The 17,288-nt window shown below is 46.7% G+C and overlaps 2 protein-coding genes across 5 annotated transcripts; one reads left to right on the top strand and one right to left on the bottom strand.

Annotated features, from left to right (window-relative positions):
- Nucleotides 1–515: 515 nt before the first annotated feature.
- Nucleotides 516–10,200, bottom strand: LOC115114438 (E3 ubiquitin-protein ligase RNF31-like). 4 transcript variants are annotated; one of them, XM_065013434.1, is made up of 23 exons: nucleotides 9,934–10,200; nucleotides 9,398–9,599; nucleotides 9,053–9,199; nucleotides 8,665–8,820; nucleotides 8,525–8,581; nucleotides 8,186–8,354; nucleotides 7,949–8,006; nucleotides 7,668–7,807; nucleotides 7,271–7,443; nucleotides 6,876–7,109; nucleotides 6,202–6,537; nucleotides 5,754–5,939; nucleotides 5,224–5,430; nucleotides 4,872–5,045; nucleotides 4,559–4,657; nucleotides 3,380–3,469; nucleotides 3,153–3,267; nucleotides 2,245–2,357; nucleotides 1,881–1,991; nucleotides 1,675–1,723; nucleotides 1,487–1,583; nucleotides 1,192–1,357; nucleotides 516–1,106 (listed from the first exon to the last, which is right to left on the bottom strand). In XM_065013434.1, exons 2-23 carry the CDS (start codon nucleotides 9,596–9,598, stop codon nucleotides 1,056–1,058), a joined length of 3,129 nt encoding a protein of 1,042 aa, XP_064869506.1. In that variant the 5' UTR covers nucleotide 9,599; nucleotides 9,934–10,200; the 3' UTR covers nucleotides 516–1,055. The 4 variants fall into 4 exon arrangements, with proteins under 4 accessions (XP_064869506.1, XP_064869505.1, XP_064869504.1 ...); XM_065013433.1 differs by having other exon boundaries at nucleotides 7,668–7,810; XM_065013432.1 differs by having other exon boundaries at nucleotides 7,949–8,108.
- Nucleotides 10,201–10,479: 279 nt separating this feature from the next.
- On the top strand, nucleotides 10,480–14,035 carry buc (bucky ball). The gene is made up of 7 exons (XM_029641877.2): nucleotides 10,480–10,562; nucleotides 10,758–10,814; nucleotides 10,921–11,079; nucleotides 11,154–12,854; nucleotides 12,971–13,081; nucleotides 13,202–13,303; nucleotides 13,385–14,035. Exons 2-7 carry the CDS (start codon nucleotides 10,808–10,810, stop codon nucleotides 13,414–13,416), a joined length of 2,112 nt encoding a protein of 703 aa, XP_029497737.1. The 5' UTR covers nucleotides 10,480–10,562; nucleotides 10,758–10,807; the 3' UTR covers nucleotides 13,417–14,035.
- The last annotated feature ends 3,253 nt before the right edge of the window (nucleotides 14,036–17,288 follow it).

Raw genomic sequence — 17,288 nt, forward strand, 5'->3', positions numbered from 1 at the left:
CACACACCACACGGCCACACACCCACCCCACACACCCACACGGCCACACACCCACACGGCCACCCACACACCCACACACCCACACACCCACACACCCACACGGCCACACACCCACACACCCACACACCCACACACCCACACGGCCACACACCCACACGGCCACACACCCACACACACCCACACGGCCACACACCCACACGGCCACACACCCACACACCCACACACCCACACGGCCACACACCCACCGGCCACACACCCACACACCCACACACCCACACACCCCACACGGCCACACACCCACACACCCACACACACCCACACACCCACACGGCCACACACCCACACGGCCACACACCCACACACCCACACGGCCACACACCCACACACCCACACACCCACACGGCCACACGGCCACACCCACACACCCACACCCACACGGCCACACACCCACACGGCCACACACCCACACCCACACACCCACACACCCACACACCCCCACACGGCCACACACCCACACGGCCACACACCCACACACCCACACGGCCACACACCCACACGGCCACACACCCACACGGCCACACACCCACACGGCCACACACCCACACGGCCACACACCCACACGGCCACACACCCACACACCCACACACCCACACGGCCACACACCCACACGGCCACACACCCACACACCCACACGGCCACACACCCACACGGCCACACACCCACACACCCACACGGCCACACACCCACACGGCCACACACCCACACGGCCACACACCCACACACCCACACGGCCACACACCCACACGGCCACACGGCCACACACGGCCACACAGCCACACACCCACTCATACTTCTCTGTTTTAAATGAATGTGCAACTGAGCATTTAGCCCTAACATAGATTCATAAATAACTGTAGCACAATAATTGGGATGTAAGCAGAGCTTTCTGCTGTGTGGTGTAACAGTCACATTGACGCAAACACATTTGATGGCTTATACAGCCAAAATCCCAACACTCAATACTAAAAACACTTCAACGAACAAACAAGTAGTTTTCATTTCTTCCGTGGAACCTTGTCTCCAAGTGGTACTTCATCAATTAGTTTCTGAAATAAGATTAGAAATGTTCAAACCAAGTGACTAAATATTTGGAAAAAGACAAATCCCTCCACAAGGATCATCAAAGCATACCTCCAGTATTCGAGTATAGTACGTCACATCGTCTTCCAGCTCCCCCCGGGCGTCATCCACTTGGTATCTCCGACAGGCCAGCACCAGCTCGTTGGCATTGAAGAGAGGGGCCGGGTCGATGGAATGGCTATTGATGAGGCTCACCAAGTACTCTCTGTAGTGTTTCCTGGAATAGATTAGACAAAAACCAGTTAGGTTACGTCGATACATGTTTATCATGGGAGAACTCTGTTGTTCTCTAAAGCGCCTTTGAGTCCTTGAAATATACTGGTGGTGGCAGTGAGAGGTAACATACTCGCACAGTCCTGCATGGCCAGGCTGAGTTTGAGCCCCACAGGCCGAGTCCGTCTGCTGCCCACTCTCATCCTTCTGCTCTATCACTCCGCACAGCCCTGAGAGAGAGAGAGAAAGAAAATTATATATCTTAGTATTTCTCCGTTTCAGTTTTTCTGAGTAAAAAGAAAATAACACATAGAATCTTACCTGCTTGAGTTCCTGGAGGGGTGTCCGTATTGAACTCAACACCCTTGTTCTGCAAACAGACAATAACAATAAACAATTATTTTAATGCGGTCCATCTACAGATATTCTTGCAATAAAATCAGTTATGTGAGTCAGGGTGCTATAATGTGGTTATGGTGATTGTAATGGAGTGTGAGCATCCATGTGTGTGTCGTGTGAGTCTCTACCTGCAGCAGGGCTTGTAGTCTGCCAGGCTCCCAGTCCCTCAGGTAGAAGAGACAGTCTCGAGGGTGATGGGCATGCAGGCCTGTCACACTACAATGGATCACTGCACAAGTCTACAGAAGAGGGAGGAAGGAAGGAGAGAAAGAGAAGGTGCAAGAGAGAGAGAAAAGAAAGAGAGAAATGGTGGGAGAGGAGGAGAGGGAGAGAGTGGCAGAGAGAAGGAAAGAAAAACACCCACATTAAAGTGACATTCAAGTCAACTCCCATAAGATAAAACCTTGCCAGGAACTAGCACAATCGATGACACACAAATGAACGACCCACAAATGAAGAACACAAACACACCAAGCCATTTAAGGGACTTACAGTGTGGAAGGGGTTGTTGCATCCGCTGCAGAACTGGTACCTGCACTGGGAGCAGCTGAAGTGCATACAGCCTCCTTTGGACAGGGCATACTGGAACCTGCAGTTTGGACATGCTGAGGGAAAGAGGGAGTCAATTCATGGAAACGATTCCCGGGTATTGGGAGAGTACACATGAGAATGCATCAGGGAAAGGAACTAAATGAGATAATTCCCACAAATGAAGGTCATGGAAGAGACCGTAAATACTTAAAGGGTCTAACTCGCTCTAACTTGGTAAAAACAGGGTTTAAAGGTAAATACAGTAGAACACCTGCTGAGGTGCAGTAGAACACCTGCTGAGGTACAGTAGAACACCTGCTGAGGTGCAGTAGAACACCTGCTGAGGTGCAGTAGAACACCTGCTGAGGTGCAGTAGAACACCTGCTGAGGTGCAGTAGAACACCTGCTGAGGTGCAGTAGAACACCTGCTGAGGTGCAGTAGAACACCTGCTGAGGTGCAGTAGAACACCTGAGTGTCGATGAAAGGTAACAATTCAATATGAATTGTCGAGAAATGAACAGAAAATGACAGACAATATTCAACGTGGTCAGATGCGATAGGAGGGCCAAATGCTGCTTTTAACTGTTTTTTTTCGGCACTGTCCGGTTCGTCCTTATTCTTCTGGCTTAGTTCAGGCAGAAGGCCCACAGTACCTCTATAAGAGTGTTATTCATGATGCTAATGAAATGTACCGGTTTGGAAGAGGAACTATGAGTAAGACTAATTTGATCTCTCTCAGCCCAACACCTAGTAAAGTGTCTGGTCGTTCATACCTCCGCAAGTACCTGCCTTTCCTGGTTAAACGCTACAGTAGCTCTCAATGGAAGAGGTGTTTAAGAAGGTGTGTGTGTGAGAGAGAGAGACTCACTGATGCCGTTGTCACGCAGGTATCCGGCCAGGCCTTGCCTCTGGTACTCTGGGTCATTCTCTCTCTTCCAGGACTGGTACCGTTCACACGACAGACCACCGTGCTGAGACTCCCACTAGAGAATGCACGGTGACAAGAGAGGATGATATACAGATTAGGCGCCAGCTTCACTTCAAAGAAAAATCCCCTTCTATCACACATAAATAGAGTGGATGTTTGTCACTTACAGGTTTCTTGCATTGTGCGCAGAAGCTGTTCCTGCACTGGAAACAGGTGACCTTCAGTTGGTCTCCATCATAGATGAACCCATAGGAGCACTGACCGGAGGAAGGGAGGGGAGGAAGGGGAGGAATAGTTAATTAAATAAAAAAACAGAAATACCTTTGCTATCAATTGAGCTCAGGTGCATCCTGTTTCCATTGATTATCCTTGAGATGTTTCTAATTTTAGTCCATCTGTGGTAACTTCAATTGATTGGACATACCTGCAAATGCACATTGCACATACCTGTCTATATAAGGTCCCACAGTTGACAGTGCATGTCAGAGCAAAAACCAAGCAATGAGGTTGAAGGAATTGTCCATAGAGCTCCGCGACAGGATTGTGTCGAGGCACAGATCTGGGGAAGGGTACCAAAAAATGCCTGCAGCATTGAAGGTCCCCAAGAGATCCTTGAAGAAATCCTGCTCAGGACCTCAGACTGGGGCAAAGGTTCACCTTCCAACAGGACAACGACCCTAAGCACACAGCCAATACAATGTAGGAGTGGCTTTGGGACAAGTCTCTGAATGTCCTTGTGTGGCCCCAGCCAGAGCTCAGACCTGAACCTGATTAAACATCTCTGGAGAGACCTGAAAATAGCTGTGCAGCAATACTCCCCTTCCAACCTGACAGAGCTTGAGAGGATCTGCAGAGAAGAATGCGAGAAACTCCCCAAATACAGGTGTGCCAAGCTTGTAGCGTCATACCCAAGAAGACTTGAGGCTGTAATCGTTGACAAAGGTGCTTCAACAAAGTACTGAGTAAAGGGTCTGAATACTTATGTAAATGTGATATTTCAGTTTTTTAAATTTGATAAATTTGCAAACCTTTCTAAAAAACTGTTTTTTCTTTGTCACTGTGGGGTACTGTGTGTAGAATGATGAGGGGGGGAAACTATTTGATACATTTTAGAATAAGGCTGTAACGTAACAAAATGTGGAAAGGGGTCTGAATCCTTTCCGAATGGACTGTAATACTGCCATTTCTTAGCTAGTGAACTGTGATTTGTATTTTATTATGACAGCCTCAAATAGGGATTCTCAAATTATGTCTGGAAACAAACATAACATTTTTCCTTTGCCTTTGTACACATAGGAAATAAACTATAAAAACCCACTCAAGGCTTTTATGTGATTAGAACTCACATGACTACACCAGAGGAACTTGGGGTCTTTGATGAGGGCTTGTTCAGTCAGCTTCTTATGAAACAGATCATACACTTCCGGCTCCAGACACTCCCGCAGCTGCACACACACAGGAGAATATGATTACAGGTGTTACCATCATACACACACCCAGAAAACTAATCTATGGTCTCGTGAGACAACACTGACACCACCAAAAACTGCATTTTGAAGGGAGAGAAGCCTTGTGTTTTTTTCTCACTGTTTCTTCTCTCTTCAAATAGAGAGTCTGAGGGAGATGTTGTGTGACGTTGTTCTCTGTGTGATGTACTACCTGGATGTCCAGGGTGGAGAAGTAGCTGTTGAGGTGTTCGGGGTCGTTGATGTCAGGTTCCCAGCAGACGGGACACACCATGTCTCTGATGTGCTTGTCTCTCACTGCTATAGTGAAGTGCTGCTGGAAACAGCCACAGCACACCGAGCACTGACAGGAGGTCAGAGACTGCATCTGAAACAGGGAAGGAGAGAGAAGAGAGAGGAAGAAAGGAAGGATTAGGAGAGTTGTGGGGGTTGGATACTGCAAAAAAAAAGAAGAAAAAGGAGAAAAGCTTTGCTACATTTTGAGTAAAGATAAGCTTGTGCTATGACACGCACACAGACGCACACACACACACTTGAGAGAGTACCTTGCTGTGGGGAAAGTCTGACAGGCAGATGGGGCACTCTTTGGCCAGCACCCGCCGGATGAAGTCTCGGTCATGTGACTCACGTACGGCCTGTACCACGTCGTCTAGGGAGTAGGAGGCGGTACGCTCCTGCAGCAGGGACAGGGCCAGCTCACAGCGGCCCCAGCTGGGCAGGTCATACACCGCCAGCAGCCTCCGGCACACACGCTGGCCCCAGGGGGAAGAGGGAGGGAGTGGAGGGGGGAAGAGTGAGAGGAGAGAGAGATCAGACCAGTGAAGTGGACAAACAGATACAGAGGAATGACGAAAGGAGAGATATGCCACACTCAAAAATAACTCTTATCACTGTAAAACATCAATGTACATGAGACATCAAGCAATTGTCAAGGTGACTGAAGAACATGTGTGACCTGTGGGCCTTTCTAATGGTGGTAGGTATAAACAGATTATCATCAATATAGCTATTCTGTGTTCAGCTAAATGTATGGCCAGAAAAATATAGTGGAGTTCAGAGAGCCCCAGTGACCCACCTGTTTGTCGGGGTGGTTAATGTCGATGGGTGGCTCAGGTTGGTCGCTCCACATGCGTTGGTGGAAGGGCTCCATGAGGGGTCGCTGCAGCAGAGACAGAGCCCCCCGCACCTCTCCCTCGCTCTGCCTCAGAACCTCCTGACACTGCACCTCGTCAGTGAACCCCAGAGAACACAGCTCCTTTACCTGCAAAGGTACATGAGAGACCAAACCCTTCCTTGAGCGTTCGAAGGCTAATCTCCTACATATTGGGCTAATTTCCCACACCAAGATTAAGCCTAATTTGGGACTCAAAATAGTCAGTAGAGAATCTTCATTGAAGGTCTGTTTTAGGCCAAGACTAGGCTTAATCTAGGTCTAGGAAACCAGCAAAGTGAACAAAAGTGACAGTACAACTGACCGTAGACCAGTTCTTAGTGGGCAATAGACTTTCTGACCCGTCTCTCACCTTAGAGTGTCTGTCTCTGAGAGCCTGTTTCGCTGCTCTCTCAGTGTCTCCCCCTGCAGACAGCCAGGCCAGCTTGGCCTCAGCCCTGGACAGTGTCACTCCTCCCCCTCTGGTCTGCTCCTCCTCCACACCTGTATCCTCTGAAGTACCAGTACCATTCTGGTTCTGTCCGGCCTTCAGGTCTGCTAGTCGAGACGAAGTGGCCGTGGCACAGATCTGGTCGAGCAAGTGAGGTAGCTCCGCTTTGAGCCAATCACAGGGAAGGATGTTTCCGACCCCGGAGACGCGCATGCCTGTGTACACCTCCTCTGGACTCACTCCTTTCTTCTCTCCATCCTGACAGACAGACAGATAGACAGGATGGAGAAAGAGTTAACAGAGACAGGAAGAGAGAGGGAAATAAAGAAACCAATTTGTCATACATATTCACTAGGCCTCAGCTGCTGCTACTCACCACGATGTATATTACACACCTAGAGGATGTTAAGGTTATTTTTACACAATGTTTGTTTTCTGAAATCGTTTGTTTTCTGCAACCAAATTGGCCAGCAATGGTACAATAAAGACTTTACTGAATCAAAATCTTAAATGAGCTAATAGCTTGTAATATTACAAGTAGTGGGGTAATGTGATTATACACCATATTATAGATAAAACAGAAAGCCTTCACTCACTCTAATGAGCTGGATCAGCTTTAGCCCCTCCTCCTTCATCAGTTTCTGTCTCGTCAAATCAGGGTCCTCCATGGGCGGGTCTTTGGGTTTGACGGACAGCACGGGGACCTTTTTGACCTGGGACGGAGGGTGGAGTTTGACTCGCATTTTGGTGGGCTCGGGGCGGGGGAGGTCACACATCTCACACACTGATGCTGGAGTGTAATTGATGTAAGTACAGAACTGACACATCCACTGCAAAAGGATGGGAGAAGAAGAGATCATTTGCATGAGCTTAGACACACAGGAATAGAGGAACAACATCAACTGTAATACATGGTGATAAAGGCACAATCTGAAACTTTCATTTCAACTGAAAATGTGCTGCTTCTGCATTGACTTTAACAGTAGTTTACCTGGCTGTCTGGGTCTCCTGGCATACCCAGTACCGGAGCAGCAGGCCGGTTGGGTGTAGGAGTGGGGCGTGTGGGGGTTGCCGGAGGCTTGGTGGCCAGGCGGGGGCGCTCACACACCGCACACAGGATACTACTGCCCGCGTTCACCACCGTACAGCTTTTACACTGCCACTCTGGTGACATACATAGTGAAAACACACTCAACACAGGACTATGGAAGAGGTGAATATTAACTCAACAGCTCATATACACCAAGAGTGTCTTTCCATTTTCAGACAATAAACAAGTATACATAGAAATACAGAGGAGTGAGACTGATTGGAGTGCAAAAAAGGCAAACCACCACTATTAAAACACAAACATTGTTGGTTGGTTGGTTGTGTGTGTGTATACTGACCAGTGATGGTGAAGGGCTGTGGGAACTCATCCTTAGCAGAGCCAGAGGAGGCCAGGCGTGGTCTCTCACATGTCTCACACAGTATGTCCTGGTTGGAGTTGACCCTGGTGCAGTGGGTACAGTGCCATGACAGGAGGGAGCTGCTGGGAAAGAGAGGGAGGAAGTGAATCTAGTGCCCAACACAGAGACTTGCATTTCAGCAATAATCACCACCTTTGAAAATGTAGCGATTCTCACCCTTTCCTGTCAGTTTCCATTTTGTCTTACTTGTCATGACTTACCTGTGGTTCTTTCGCATTTTAGAGGATGTCACGACAGTCCTGTGGTGATTGGCTCGTTCTGCAGAGGAGTGGTACAGTCTATCACATTCAGTACACAGCCATTGGACACAAGAGTTACAGTGGGCAGCCACTGGGAATATAGCACAGATAGTGCAGTTGTCTGCAAAGGGGAAGAGAAACAAGGAAAGTTGAATGCAAGTTTCAGATGTAAAAAATACACACACACACACTTCCAACCTGTGTGTCTGGTAGAGATAGAGGTGGAGGTTGAGGCGTTAGCGGTCCGTACTGGAAGAAAGGCACTAGTGGGAGACTGAGACAGGGAGGCCAGAGACATGTACAGGGGCTGGCTCTCTCTGAGGCTGGAGGGAATAGCTACCGCATCAGAAATGGGTCCGAAGTCCTCCTGGAATCATAAAGGAGAATTCAGTCATCTGATGGTGGTGGAAACAACCAGGCACAAAACCACACAAATATAAAAACTGCCAGAAGTAGAGAAAGGCAAATAGGGTAAACAAAAAAAACATGTAGAAGGCAGAGAGGAAGAGGATAGGTTATGGGAGATAGGAAAAATACCTTTTGGTTCAGTGATGGGATAATTCTCTCAAAGAACTCTGGGTGGGGGTGAGCCTCCTGTGAAAACATCAACGACTCAGTAGTACAACTGACTTTAGAAACCTCTGAAATATTTCAGAATAACTGCCATTGGTCCAGACCTTGATGAGCATGTCCAGTTCCATGCGTAGACTCATGACCTCCAAGGTGACCGCTGCGACCTTCTCAATGTCAGGTTCCACGACCTCATCAGGGAAACTCAGGCCGTCTGGCTGCTGATTGGAGTAACCATAGAGACGAAGCACTGCCCTTCCTCCCTGGGGTAGAACAGAGGAGAGGAAAGGATATAGAGGGTTTTATGCAATACTGTTGGCATAACATTAGTGTTGTGGTGTGTGCACAATTAACTTCATTAACAAGGTAGTAGGCTATAGACTCATATTGAACTAAGCCTATATCAACATGATGCCAATAAGATAATAGTGACAAGACAGTAGACTACATATCATCACCCAGAATCTCACCTGCCTGTATTGAAGACATCCTCACCTGAATGGCATCTACTGTTGCTCTGAAGACGGGGTTGTTGTGCTTGACAGCGCGCCAGTACTTGGGCCTACTGGAGCTGGTGAGGTTACAGCCATACTTCTCCAGAATGTTCAGTGCTGTGGACAATCTCTGCAGGGAACCTATGGTCTGGCAGGAGAGAGGACAAAGATGAAAAAAGTTTGATACAGAAAAAGGTTGAGAAAAGAATAGACAGTGAACAAAAATATGAGCACAATGTATAGAGAGAGGGGGGTCACTATTCCAAGATGTAGGCTAAGTGAAGGTAATTATGTCATTGTGATATGGACATTGTTTACCGTTTCAAGCACACTCAAACTAACTCACTTCTTTCCTGTTGTTATTGACGCCGTTTTCAATGATCATGGTCTCCGCAGCAATGTAGCGGTATTTGACCGATGGCGGTAAGGGTATGTTGGCCATGGCTGATATTCCTGCACGGACCTCCAGCACTGAGCCAGTGGAATACAGACAAGCTTCCGCATGGCATCGTACCTCCTCTAGCTGGTCTGAAAGGGTACTAGCCATCCTGGAAAAGAGACATCAGTCATCGTCATCACACAGATCAGATAGCAAATCATTGAGGGCACTGCCACACCACAGGCAGGGTTGATGAGTATGAGCAAGATGCTTGCCTTACTGACATCCATTCAACCATAAAACGTTACCTGTAAACCCCGACAAGTGTGTGGCTTATAAATCACAAGGCTGTCATATCAAGCGACACGCACAGCAACCAGAGACTTTTACTGCATCTGCAGTACTCTATATTTGCAACAACACAATTACTAGCTAACTAAAGTTGAAGTGGACATTATATCTCTACCTATGTGAAAATACTGTCATATAAGCAATCTGCTTACCCAGTGTTTTCGCTCAACTGTCTGCAGTGACAGCCAATGAATCACGATGAGATGGCATTTCATTCAAAAGCGGGGGCTTTCAAAACACCATGTCACGCACCTCAATACAGACTTGTGCGCTACAAACATGTATTTATATATATTGTTATATATCAAATGTCATTCTAAAACAAGTAGTAACAGGGTTGTAGTAAAATCTAGCTGCAGTACTAGCTACGAATGTAAACAACTGCGTGAGAAAAATGCCGTATTCTGCTTTGCGCAAAGAAACTAACCCCCATGCATCGCCATTGTGTGTCAAAACCTAAATCTCAAACAGAGATCCCCGGAGCCAATATGGCTTGGACTGAGGAAACGTCGCAAAACTGCAGTGCAGTACATTGTTTGTGAAGTTTTGGTGTCACCTTGTGGTGAAAATGACCAATTGCCTAATTTGCCTTTCGGCTCACCTGAAAAATATCCAGTTGATTACACGCTAATTGGTGTGGGGCGCGGGTGTTGCATTGCCCACGCGCAGTAGGTGATAAATATGGTGGGGAGGGTGAAGAACGGGAGAGTTTTGTGTTGCTCTCGTTTCGTGCACGCCTACGGTCTCACGGTTTTTTTTTGTTGAGCCGTCACGGTCACATGTAAGTCCTTATACATTTCCACCCCACGTCATTTTCATGTGTATTACTCTGATGTAATGGCATAATACATATTTATTGTTGTTCGTGGATGCAGTCAGATTGTCGCCTTATTTGAATGGAAGGCATAGCCTCTGCAACACTCCGATCTAATGATGTGTAGGCTTACGTTAACTTCTTGTTTCCTCTTTGCACTAGACTTGCGGTGTATAATATCCTGTGCTGTCTCTTTCAGCCTTGACCAAGCAATGGAAGGTGATTATTTATTAGTGTACTGGGTTTGATAAATTGTGACGTTACTCAATTGAATATTTGTGGCGGGAAGTGTCAAATCAACTAATTCATTTCTTCTTTCATTCAGATATGAATAATTCTTCACACTCAATGGGAGTTGGGCAACCACATCATCCAACTAATCACACGAGACCATTTTTCTATGTTCAACCACCAACTCAACCTTATTATAATATGTACCAATGGAATATGAACCCATATGGCCAGTATGGTCTTCCCCCACCAGGTACAATGGCACACATTTTTCTTGATCTTAAACAAATGAATTTACATATTAATTTAAAATGTCTTTATTTCCAGTTATTCCTTATGGGCGGCCATATATGGCTCCATATCTATACGCTGGTATGCAGTATCCTGGCTATGTGGTTCCCCAGGCTCCGATGCAGCCTGTTGATTACAGTAGGGTGTTTAACCCCCACATCTCCTCTGCGACCTATGACGTCCAGTACCGCCACCACTACCAGCAACAGGCCTGTGTACTGCGAGAGACCGCATGTTCAGAGGTTCAAACTGATCCGAGCGACACTGTCCACAAGCTGATCGACAGTCTGGACAGGCTCCGAACCAATGAGAAGCCACCTGAAGACAGTGAGTTAAACCCTAAATCTGACCTAGGGTCCCTAACCTCTGACACAACCATTTCTTCCTCTGGGATGACCATCTCTTCCTCTGGAAATATGGAAGAATTCAGTGGGACGGGTAGGGAGCTGGAGTTGAGACCTCTGCCACAGAGACAACCCCAACAGGGTAAGAGGAGGCAGAGGGACTCTCCTCTGCCCAGCAGTGTATTCAGTGACTCTGCTATTACAGCAGTGGTATATCATGCAGAAACCAGTCAGAGTTGCCTGGAGGTGATGGCCACGCAGGATTGCTGGTCCCTGGGCTCTGTGGTGCTGCCCATCGACAGCTCTTCTGTCCATGAGGAGAGTCTGGAAGAGTCTAGGCAGCAATGCCACTCTGAGAAGAGCCACCTGAATCCTGAAGAACCTGGGATGGAGGGGCAGTCCAGAGAACATCCTAATGCTCCAGAGGATGTCAAATGTGACTCTGTGGCCTTGACACAGAGCCTTGAACTGAATGGGGCTTCACATGACCACCACTCACTTGACTATCTGGCTCCAGAACAAGATTGTGACAAGGTTCTGATACCATCTGCCTCTGAGCTGAAGGACCCTGTAGAAAATTTAGCCTCCAAGGCAGAGTCCTCTGACTTGCCTTACAGAATCCTCAGGCTGCCCTGTGATAAGGTTACAGGCATGCTGCTGGACGATCCACTGTGGTATGTTGACTCTGCTGCGTCCAGTCTGGTGCCTCCACCGCAAAGCCATCTGTCCCCGCTTGGGAGTGCCTACTACTGTAGCTACTACCCCCAAGTGGCCCAGGAGCGCCAGAGTGTCCTCAGCCCATCCATAGACGAGCTCTCCTCCAGAGACGAGCTCTTCTCCACTGATATCGAAGATGTGGACCTTATCTCTGGTGGTCACATGTATGTGGGAGGCGGCAAGCTAGCCGAGGCAACCTGCAATACACCTGACCTCTCTGTTAAGGAAAACGTACCAACTCAATCCAACCCAGTAGAAGAAGGGTTTGCAGCTTGTTCGAAGACCTGTCTCAGCTGTGGCCTGAGCCTGGCGGAGGAGTTGAGGCCAGACGACTCGCAAGGGCCATGCCGTTATGTTGAGCGGGAGGAAACGGATGACCATGTGCTAGAGGAAGATGACTACAATGAGGGAGGGGAGCTGTTGAGCGCCTGTCAGGTGCCTGTGAAGAAACCACATCACCCTAACGGAGTGCCTCAGCCGTCTGCTCGCCAGTTTCATAACAGTAAACCAAAGAGGGGCTGCTGTGAGGACCACCATGAAGTCATGTGTCATGAAGAGCAGGAGCACGGTTACCTTTGGAGTTTTGACTGCTGTGAGGACCACAAAGCGACTGGCAAAGCTGACAAGTATAAAGGGAAAGGAGGACAAAGAAATGCCCCATGCAGGCCTTATAATGGTAAGATTCTTTCCATCTCTTGACATGGTCTGATGTCCCCTTCTAAATAGTGTTTTTACTTTTAATCCTTGTCATTCATTACAAATGTGATGTTGTGAATTTGTCATGTTTCCCAGAGAAACCTTGGAGAGTGGGCACTGTGGCATCAGACCAAGATAGCTGGGGGAGTTCTGGTGCCAAATATAAGCCAAAGTCTTGGAGACCGTACAATGGGTCACAAGAACAAAGTGAGTTTCCTTTTCAAACTGCTGAGTTACTCATTGCCTTAATCAGTTCTCTACTTTTCACTAGTCATTCACTGTTTGACCTGTTGTCCCAGCTCATGCTTCCCTCTCTGTATCCTTCAGTGAGACCCCCACGCAGAAGGCCATTCGTTCAGCAGAGGCCCCGAAGGACTGACTACGACGATCATGAAGAATCCGACTTCTCTCGCTGCCAGAGGGGCCGAGGTAAGGGTTGTTGCGTATAGAGATACTACTACTTTTGTCACATTTCAAAATTATCACAAACTTTTTTTCATTTTTTTTCAGGGACCACAAAGAGAAGGGGCACAAGATATTAGCCTATTTAAGAATTGCACCGCTCCTAATATATTTATTCTAAATGTATTACCTAATATATAAATTCACTTGCACTATGAAATGCACACAAAACACATTGTAACAAATTAATAGACACTCGTAATGTTTGTATACGTGGTTAAAAAAAGAATCTCAGGCGGCAGTTCAACAACTAGCTACACAGTAAATGCCTGCATTTCCATTGCTTGACGATGGTAGCCATGTTGGACGCTGTGTGTTCATCCTAATCACAGCCTGGGCTGCAGCCTCACAGACCGTACTGTGACGCTAACCCCCATGTTGACCTGCAGACCGGAATGGACCTGGGAGGTGTAGGTCCAGTCTACTCTGCAGCTTTTAAACTCTTTTTTTCAGTGTCTGTGTCGTTCACTGAGGATGAAGCCCAGGTAATAAGATGTATCAAGCAGTGGAAATGCAGTGGCTTGGAGAGGAGATGGAAAAGAAAAAAATTGCTGGGCTAGTTTGAAGCTAAGAGCCAGTCAATCTAAATGTGTCTTTTTATTATTGTGCAGATATTTTAAGCATTGCAGTTTAATGTTGACAAACTGACATCTACTTGTCTGCACAGTGTTGTTGTGTCATTAAAATCCTTGCATTGCACTTTAAAAAATGACTATTTTAATAGACTTGGGCTACATTCATCATGAAGAATAGTTTGATGCCTCAGTTTCATGAAAGTTGTGGCTAGTGCTCTACAAGTTGGATCAGACTGCTGTAATTGCTGGCTGTCCTTGTATTATGGACTTCATGGAAGAGCAGACCACTTCACATCTGTACTATTATAACAGCCTTAATCATTGGCTTGTCTGACTTGTTCAAGGTAATCTGGAAGCCAGCACAGCCTTATACGCACCATTTTTTATTTTTTTATTCTGACTAATGGGTGACAGGTACATAAGTGCACCTTGTGCTGGGGACAAAAGGCCACTAAAATCTGCAGTTTGTCATATAACACAATGCCACAGGTGTCAAGTTAAGGGAGCATGCACTTGGCATGCTGACTGCAGGAATGTCCTTCAGAGCTGTTGCCTCCAATGTGGTTTTAGACTTGGCAGTACGTCCTATTGGCCTCACTTCGGCAGATCATGTGTAACCATGCCAGCACAGGACCTCCAGATCTGACTTCACCTGCAGTATCATCTGAGACCGGGCAGCTGATGTAACTGTGGGTTTGCACAACCAAAGGATTTCAGCACAAACTGTCAGGGAAGCTCAACTGTGTGCTCGTCATCCTCACCAGGGTCTTGACCTGACTTGTTTGGTATTGTGATCTACCTACTTCATTGGGTAAATGCTCATATTCACTGGCACGCTGGGGAAGTGTGCTCTTAATGGATGAATCCCGGTTTCAACTGTACCGGGCAGATGGCAGACCATAAGCTATGGTGTCGTGTGGGTGAGCAGTTTGCTGATGTCAACGTTGTGAACAGAGTGCCCCATGGTGGCGGTGGGGTTATGGTATGGGTAGGCATAAGCTATGGACGACGAACACGATTGCGTTATAATGATGGCAATTTGAAAGCACAGAGATACTGTGACGAGATCCTGAGGCCCATTGTCGTGCCATGCATCCGCCGTCATCACTTCATGTTTCAGCATGATAATTCAAGGCCCCATGTCACAAGGATCTATACACAATTTCTGGAAACAGAAAATGTCCCAGTTCTTCCATGGCCTACATACTCACCAGACATCAACCGTTGCGCATGTTTGGGATGCTCTGCATCGATGTGTACTATAGCGTGTTCCAGTTCCCTCAAATCCATCAACTTTGCAGAGCCATTGAGGAGTGGGACAACATTCCACAGGCTACAATCAACAGCCTGATCAACTCTATGCAAAGGAGATGTTGCTGTGCATAAGGCAAATAATGGACACACCGGATACTGACTGGTTTTCCTATCCATGCCCCTACCTTTAAAAAAAACATGTTTCTGTAACTAACAAATGCATATCTGTATTCCCTGTCATGTGAAAACAAATGAGGGCCTAATGTTTTTATTTCAATTAACTGATTTCCGGTTATATTTTTGTGACGTGTGTTTTGTAAAGCAAATGAGTCTGGTTCAATCTGGCTTTTCAAAATGTACCAGTAAACTACCAAATGTTGGTAACTTTCCATTTTTTTTAATAACATGACATCTAGTGGCCTTTTGAGGTACTTCAGATTATCACAGGTGTACTTATCTCTGGCCCCTCTGAGGTTTTATCATATAAAATAAAAATAGAATGACGGCTGTAAAACGTTATCCTAAATACAAACCAACTTAGTGAATACAATTGGTGTCTAAAATGAGTGTTTTGGCATGAATTTTGAATTGTGATAACCTTTCTGGTTGTAAACTTTTTTTTCATCAAGACAGATTTTCCAAATGTGGGGGAGTTGAAATCTTTACCAAGGATCACCTTCAGTGCTTGGTTGTCTCCAAGTCTGTCACCAAACAGTTTGATTTGCTGGTTTTAAGCATTACACTTTCAAATAGCTCTTTGACTGTTGCTGGATGTTATCGTCCTCCATCAGCACCGGACTGTACCCTACCTGCCCTAAGCTCTCTCCTGGCCCCTTACACTGTCTAAATTTGTCCTGCTAGGTGACCTAAACTGGGACATGCTTAAACCACCTGACCAAGTCCTAAAGCAATGGACTCCCTAAATCTCTTTCAGATTATTACCAATCCCACAAAGAATGACTCCAAACTCCCAGAAAAGGCTACTCTCAATGTTATCCTCACATATAATCCTGATAGGTATCAGTCTGGTGTTTTCTGTAATGACCTTAGTGATCACTGTTTTACAGCCTGTGTTCGTAATGGCTGCTCAGTGAAATTACCTGTCCTGATTTGTCATAGACGCTTGCTAAAACACTTTAATGAGCAAGCCTTCCTTCATGACCTGGCCTCTGTAAATTGGTACAGAATAAGCTTGATTCCCTATGTCGAAGACATTTGGACCTTCTTTATTTGATATTTTCAGTCGTATTGTTAACAGACACCTCCCCATAAAGAAAATTACAATTAACAGGTTCAGCCCCTGGTTCGACCGTGATCTTTCAGAGTTACTCTTTCAGAGTTGCATTTGGCGAAAGGCTTGGCACACGCATACTTGAGAAATAAGTGCACTCTGGCTATTCGAAAGGCCAAAGTTAGTTACTTTAGGGAGCAGTTCTCTCTCTAGGTCTACTCCCAAGAAGTTCTGGAAAACAGTTAAAGACCTGGAGAATAAACCTTCCTCCTCACAGCTGCCTATGCCTTAATGTTGATGATGTGGTTGTTACTGACAAGAAGCACATGGCTGAGCTCTTTAATCGACACTTTATTAAGTCAGGATTCTTATTTGACTCAAATCAAATTTATTTATATAGCCCTTCTTACATCAGCTGATATCTCAAAGTGCTGTACAGAAACCCAGCCTAAAACCCCAAACAGCAAACAATGCAGGTGTAGAAGCACAGTGGCTAGGTAAAACTCCCTAGAAAGGCCGAAACCTAGAGAGGAACCAGGCTATGAGGGAGGGCCAGTCCTCTTCTGGCTGTGCTGGTTGGAGATTATAACAGAACATGGCCAAGATGTTCAAATATTCCTAAATTACCAGCATGGTCAAATAATAATAATCACAGTAGTTGTCGAGGGTGCAACAGGTCAGCACCTCAGGAGTAAATGTCAGTTGACTTTTCATAGCCGGTCATTGAGAGTATCTCTACCGCTCCTGCTGTCTCTAGAGAGTTGAAAACAGCAGGTCTGGGACAGGTGGAACGTCCTGTGAACAGGTCAGGGTTCCATAGCTGCAGGCAGAACAGTTGAAACTGGAGCAGCAGCACGGCCAGGCGGACTGGGGACAGCAAGGGGTCATCATG

This window comes from Oncorhynchus nerka, linkage group LG9b (assembly GCF_034236695.1).
Source record: "Oncorhynchus nerka isolate Pitt River linkage group LG9b, Oner_Uvic_2.0, whole genome shotgun sequence".
In the NCBI taxonomy this organism is placed as follows: Eukaryota; Metazoa; Chordata; class Actinopteri; order Salmoniformes; family Salmonidae; genus Oncorhynchus; species Oncorhynchus nerka.